The following is a 7,490-nucleotide window of genomic DNA, read 5'->3' on the forward strand; positions in this document are numbered from 1 at the left end:
AAAAAATGCGTTGATGTGAGGATAAAAATATCGACAAATGTTGTTAATGATTAAAGATCTAGATACAGCAAATCCCCACATAATTGTTTTTATTTCTTTAGAGGCCACTGTTATACTAGAACCAACCCGTTCTAACTATAGAATCCTTCATCATCGGCCACAGAGGAACACGGAAAATAAATAAGTAAATAAAACTATCTGCATAGATTTTTGTTGATAACCGATAGTTCCAAAAAGCAGCTATCGGCAACGATAGATCAGCCTACCTCTAATACAAATTCCATACCAAATCAAAACAAGTCATATCTGCAAACAAATTATGCTGAAATTTTTCTCAGAACTAACTTTTCTGAGCCATATTACCAGTAACTTTTAACCAAATGGTGTTGGTCATTTTTAACGTTCCACTAATGTTTAACAACCAGAAATGTTCCAAATACTTTGACTTAATTTTGAACAATTTATCTATTACGTCATAATTTGAAATGAAACAAACCTTCTTTTGTGACGTTTTGCTTGAAGTGTTTGTGCTATAAATTTTTTTAAACAAATGTCACATTAATATTTTTTGTGTGTGACTTAAATGTCCAAAAACTGTTTGGAGTCACTGTACATCATAAAAACTATATGAAGGATCAGCACTTTCCACTACTGGACAAATGAGTCGTTGACTTTCCTCTGTTAAGTTATGGGGTGCGTTCCATTCAGAAGTGATCATCCCTTCCCCTTATTCCCTTCTAAGAATTGACCTTTCACTGAGAGCTTTGGAGGGTTGTAATGTGTGGTGCTCAAATATAAAATTATTTGTAACTCATTTTCATTTTAAGTCATTTTTATTTGAAATTCTGTTTGGAATAATCCTACCATCCTCGGGCAGAAACTCCTGACATTTAACAGCAAAAAACAAAAGGGCAACAGGATTCAACCACAAACAACTTTATTCAAAATGCACTTACATTGAACAGTTGTGAAATGTTTAAGATGGACACATAGTTACTTTTGTAGTGTTGTAAACCCTCACATGTTTGAAATCTTTATTCCTTCAATCTGACAAGAATTTTTTTTAAAGAAGCTATGACACTAATCAACATTGCAACATTTAGCATCTCTGCTTCATCACTGTTCAAGCGCATGTTAATCAATTATATAGCTGAGATGCTCTTAATTTTGCAGAAGAAAACCCCAAACATTCATGTTTTTGAAGCTTAAGGATGTCAGAACCTTCAAAAGCAAACAGCCCTGAAAGAACCTGCCTCCTCTCATTGTCCTTTTGCGTTACAGAGCATTGATTCAGAAAGTCTTCATGAAAATATGTAAAATGCAGTTAAGTGCACACAGACAGGGAGAGACATCATTTGTAGTCAGCTTTGGCAGTCCTGCCATGAATATAAACCACTGAATTCAAAGCTGAATGCAGTAGTACATATCTTTAAGCACATGTAGTGTTTGCAAATGTACAATGCTCCTCTGGTGATGGATGTGTATGTCAGTGTGTGAACAGGCTCATATAGGATCAGTAAATCCCACACTGCAGAGGACAGTCACTGGATGTGATTAGTAATGCAATGATGTACATTTTCTCATAATGAAATGCACTACACAACTAAGGTCTGCCACAACCATTCAGTCTAAGCCATTAAAAAGTTTTCAGTTTAGACCGTGCTGTTCACGCCTCTCTTGTCCTGCTGCTCATTTGAATAAAAGGTTTGGTTAAAGTTCTGCCACTTTCAACGCAATAGAAATAATTATGATATGCAAGAGAAGCTTCAGATTTGGCCTCTCGTTCTCACGCAGGCACACACTCGAACGTACAAACACACACACACACACACACACACACACACAGGTCCTCTCTCAGTGCTTGAGAGAGAAGTCGCCTGTGTTAATGCGGGGGCGTGGCAGTGCTCCAAACATCTCCGTTCCGTCTGTGGCACCAGGGACCAGCAGGGCTTTCATACTGGCAGCTATGTGATCCAGATCTGCACAGCCCACCTACAACACAACAGCCCATTCCATCAACTGAACTCAAGTGTACGAGTAATTACATATGGCTAACAAATTATGACAAGCATAATAATAAAGGTAACATTTTATAAAACAACTATCTCTATTTTAATGCTCCATTATCTCCTTTTTTCTTTTTTTTTAATAAATTATGCCAGATATCTATGTAACAAATTAGATTCTGTTTTGTCACAATTGCTGTATCAAAACTAGTAAGCAGGCTTGTTGTAATACCTACATCGGCAGTTATTCATTTGTGTACATACATTTTCAAATGTTAGCTGATAAGTCACTGATTTGAGACACTCTTCATGGATGACTACTCTGTTAACAGCCATGCAAATGGTGCTTCTGATGTTGATAATGTTGGTTGAAACAGCATATTTTAATCATATAGAACTTTTTACTGTCGATTGTGATGATTTTAGTTTCAAATAAAAACAATTGCATTGACCCTGTTTCCACCTAGTATCAAGATGCGTCTCAGGTGACCCGATCACATGTGGTCAGGTGAGACACATCGCTGTTTACACCTGGTCGCTTAAATGCATCTCCTGTGATCAGATTTGTAGGGGAGGGACTCTGTTTCATGACGACACACATCAATCACTATGTCAGTGTACTGCATGACATCAAAGTGCAACAAAGTCAGAAAAGCAAAGAAAGTGCGAAAGAACCAGCGCACTGTTTCTCCCAGATGCATCAGAAACTTATTTAAGCACAAAAGCAACATTTCAAGCAGAAATGTCATTTATATTTTAGTGGATTACCTATATTAACCTGAGCTTCAGATGTTTGTGCTTCTCATAAGTGTCCCAGCATGTTGGTATCAAACACACTGAAGAAGATCCACAAAGTTCTCGTGCTTGTGCAGGGCCTGAAATTTGGCACGGGATTGCGGGTATAGCGCACAATTTTAATAATTCCCGCAAGTTCCACGTTCATAGCGCCGGAAATTCCTGCACACTTTTATTCACTTTACAGTGCAGCTGTGAATTATTAAACCATAGATACAGATGAACACATCAAATCAATAAACTTGTATTTGTATCAAACTGTAACTCCAGAAGATGCGCGAGTAAATCCGCTCTTATCTCTCCCTCTCTCTAGCGTGCAGGTAAAAAATGCCCCTGGAAATCAAATATTGCCCCTTAATGAATACGTTGATTTCTGACCCTGGTTCCATCTGACCTATACAGGAATTGAGAAAAGTACAACAAAGTAGAGTTTGTTGTAAAATTTCAGACGTTTTAATGTTATGAGTTTTATTCCCCCCGAAAGTGTGTAAATACACAAGCGTTCGAGTTTTTTCAGCTGACCGAAATTAATTTTCAAATACATGTGATGTGTCAGTCAAACTCAGTTCAACACTTACATCTCAAATAAAGTACATATTTACACAGAGTGGGTGATGGTAAAGCATCCAACTTACATTTGCAAGGTGCTGTCTACACAGATGTTTCGTAGTTACCACATTCACCATTACAACGATTGTTTTGTTAGGCCAGGATTGCACCCAAGTAACCACACATCTTCCACTACATTTACATTTACATTTATGCATTTGGCTGACGCTTTTATCCAAAGCGACTTACAGTGCCCTGATTACAGGGACAATCCCCCTGGAGCAACCCGGAGTTAAGTGCCTTACTCAAGGACACAATGGTGGTGGCTGTGGGGATTGAACCAACAACCTTCCACTTACCAGTTCAGTGCTTTACACTACACCACCACTCCATACTGTAGGTTAAGCCACGACCGCATGTGCATTAAGTGTCCAACATTCCACACTCAGCTGTAGACATTTTTCAGTTGAAGTACATCATCTGTGTATTCGTAGTACACTTCTTTCCATTGCATTTTCAGTATGAACATTCTATTCACACTACTTACACTACAAAATGGCATAGAATAATGCAGAAATGTGCAATTTGGGACACACCATATATTTTTCTCAGCTCTGTCAGCCATGTAAATTGTGAATACTTGAATGTATTTTATTTTTTTACACATAATGGGATTGCCTTATCCATGAAGAATCGATGTAATTTAGTCTCATTCTGGCTAAAATCAGATTTTAGAGCAGTAGGTACGTTTGTGAAAGAAGGCATGTATGAAGTAGGTGTGTAACTGACCCGTTCTCCACTATGGGAGTCTCCCTGTGGCGCATGGTTTTTCCTGTAGCCCCACACTGGTACAGTCACAGGCAGTGAACGTGCCATTGCCATGGGGTGAGAAGTGCGAGAATTCAGGTGACCCATTGCCAAGCCACGTGGAGGGGGAGCGGCTTCCTCACTCAATGAGCCTGACAGCAATAAAATGGATAGCATTAGACATGAAGATGATAGAACATGATCATCACATTACAGTCTAAAATAGACAACTCTGACGATGATTTTTCATTAAAAGGTGAAGCGTGTCATTTCTGCTCCACTAGTGTTGCAAAACAGAATTGGAAAAAAATTATGACTTCCTAAAACAAGTTTCAAGCGCTTCCCCATCTTCCATTGCTTGGGTAAACAGGTGGACCTGCTCCAAAGTCGTACAATTGGTCGAGTCAGCTAATGTCATTAGGTGTGGTAAGTTCACTCAAACAAACAGATTTCAATACCGTTTGTTGCCACTATTGGTGCAAAAACATACATACTTTAGACCTTTGGGCACCTACACACTAGAGTTAAGCTGCATCAATGAACACTGCTAATGCATTGATTTCAAACGGGATGGTGCGTCAGAAGGAACAGAGAGGGAAAACGCAAGGGTTTCCGATAACGAAGCTCCGCCCTGCGACCAAAAGTTAAGAACATTTCAACTTTTGCTGCAACGCACTCTGGTGTAGGCATCCATTGACCAATGAGAATCTCAGAGAGGTGAAAATCGAAAAAACCAAAAAAACATAACAGACAAACTCACACATGCGGTGTATTCATTCCCTATCCTCTATTATCTTTCTCGATCTGGCTAAAAAGATAGTAATTGTGGAAACAGAGCCTAGAGAAGAGTTTCATTGTTTACTGGTACATTGTCAAAAAGATATATTTTAAATAGCCATTTCTATCCATGACCGCCTCTACCCTCTATAGTACACCCCTAGTTGATGAGCAATGTTTAAAATTAAAGGATTTCATACAAACTCTAAGATTAATGCTTAAGTGTCTATAAAGTCCATCCCCGAATTGACTGCGGAAGTGTATGTTGATGCAGTGTCCTTTTTTTTTGGGCTGATGAAGGCTTTAGTACTCATTAAGTGTGTGTAAACTTGGTCACTGTGTGTTTAAAACAATTAATTATAACACAGCTTCTCACCATCAGTGCTCTCCTCTTCCCCATCAGACTCAAAGAAGGGTTCGCAATCCCGGGACAGAGAATCCTCATCCATTGAGAAGACTCCTGAGAGAGATTAAATTTGAATTCATATTTTGAATTGATATCACTGCAGCAGAATGAAAAGGAAAAAAAAATTAAAATCTCAAATTATAGGACAAAACACACTTGCCTGCTGATTCATTCAGGTTACATCTCCTTCCATCCAAATCTTCTTCCTCATCTTCCTCATCCTCTTCCTCTTCCTCCAAATCCACAATATCTGCTCCTTCTCTCACCTTCTCACATTCTTCTATCACTGCTCTCTCTCTTTCCCGCTCTTCATTTCCATGGTGTCCGGCTGACTGGCCAAAGGCAGTGCCCGAGCTGTAGATTGACGGGTAGCTCTGCGAATAGAGTCTCGTGTTGGGACTACTAGCGCCAACTCCATCACTAGTCAAGCTCTTTGAAAATAAAGAAACATTAAAGGGTTAGTTCACTGAAAATTACAGTTCCGCCATTGTTAGCTAACCCACATGTCATTCCAAACCTGTATGACTTTCTTCCGAGGAACACAAAAGGAGATGTTAGGCAGAATGTTAGAGACAGACAGCCTCAGTTACCATTCACTTTCACAGTATGCAAGAAAACATGCTTGACTGACGTAAGGCCAATAAGCTGCAGAACTAAAGAATGACCACTCACCACCCTTTCAGAAGGCATGTCAACACCCCGTATGGCTCCTCCCTCTTCTACCTTTAGACGTATGTGCCTCTGTGCCGTCAGTACAGTGGTGGAGTGCAGAACTGCGATGTCATCCATGTATCGCCATGATGACTCAGCCAGTGCCCCTTGTCCCCAAACATGGTAGGCATAATCGCACTTCCTGCCTCCGCAAGGCAGAACTCCGCCCTCTACGTGATTCCTGCCTCCTTCACCCTCGATACCGGAGGGACGGAACTTCTTATATGCAGTCAGAATTGCCAAATCACAGCCAGACTTCTGCCCATAAGCCTCAGCGGCAGCAAGCAGTGCCTGCCAACTCTCTTTGTGATTATCTGGGATCTCAGGGTTCGAGGATTTGGTGACAGAGGCCATGATGGGTGTATGCAACAGCCAGTGGCTCAGTTGAATTGTTGTTTTGGAATTAAGACTTGCTTTGGAATGTTGAAATGCTGGTGTTAATAAATCTCTATACGAAAAAGCTGCGTGTATGATTGTATGTGTCTCTTCCTGTGTGTATGAAATGTCACCTTGTGCGTTTTACAATTCCTGGTTTGTTTAGTGTGTGATTAACACTCTTTGGTAGTGAGAACTTGGATTTTTATATGCTGATGGGACAGTTAAAGGAGGCACATTAGTAATGGTTGACAGTGTCTGCATGCATGAGAGAACTAGGGGAGAGATGGGAGGATGCCACTTGCTGATGTTCCCTAAAAATGAAAAAAGACAATATTAATGCATGTAGATGATCAACACTACATAGCCAAGTCTGTTCTTATTTATGTATTAATTAATATTCACACATTTAGACATTTGGAACTGCAGAGCAGCTTGGGAACTAGTTGCAGTGCCACAACACCCCCCCCCCCCCCAAAAAAATCATTTCCATGCCTTCGCACTTGACGCTCACGTACACAGTTTTTACGTCTGTTTCGGGTGTTCAGTTTAAATGAATTCGTTTGCCGTTTTTGTGTGACCTTAAAATCAATTTCAAGGCCTGTTGAGCAGCTGCATGACCTGCAAAGCTTGTCTGTCTCGTATTTTCGGTGCAACTTGATGCACAGCCAACCCTGCCCGGATGATTGCTGCTGTTGCCGTGTTTGTTTGTCAATGTCAGCTTTAATGTGTGGCTAAACAGTCAGGTCTTTGCGGTGCGCTATTGAGCTTGTTGATCCGTTCACTGTTAAGTGGCCAATGGAAATACAGGCCAGTCCGTTCCAGCGTTAGCAATGCAGCTTATAACAAAACCCACGTCTTGTCTAATATTTTAACGTTTCGCATAATCAAACGTGAAAGGAAGAACGAGTATTTGACTTACACGCTTAATATCCTCCCGTCTCTGTCACAACCGTCCTTCACCCTCTTTTGTTCGGAGCCTCAATAACCCGTGCCTGTCTCTCCCCTAGACTCCAGAGCAGCAGCAGCAGCAGCAGCGGCGACGCGCATAGCGATGTTTACAG

General features: G+C 40.5%; 1 protein-coding gene across 1 annotated transcript; it reads right to left on the reverse strand.

Moving 5' to 3' along the window:
* Positions 1-920: 920 nt before the first annotated feature.
* LOC127449935 (uncharacterized) lies at positions 921-7,488 on the reverse strand. The gene is made up of 6 exons (XM_051713568.1): positions 7,349-7,488; positions 6,013-6,740; positions 5,501-5,771; positions 5,311-5,394; positions 4,140-4,309; positions 921-1,992 (listed from the first exon to the last, which is right to left on the reverse strand). The coding sequence occupies exons 2-6, from the start codon at positions 6,403-6,405 to the stop codon at positions 1,855-1,857; spliced, it is 1,056 nt and encodes a 351-aa protein (XP_051569528.1). The 5' UTR covers positions 6,406-6,740; positions 7,349-7,488; the 3' UTR covers positions 921-1,854.
* Positions 7,489-7,490: the final 2 nt, after the last annotated feature.

This window comes from Myxocyprinus asiaticus, chromosome 13, assembly GCF_019703515.2.
Source record: "Myxocyprinus asiaticus isolate MX2 ecotype Aquarium Trade chromosome 13, UBuf_Myxa_2, whole genome shotgun sequence".
Lineage (NCBI taxonomy): Eukaryota > Metazoa > Chordata > Actinopteri > Cypriniformes > Catostomidae > Myxocyprinus > Myxocyprinus asiaticus.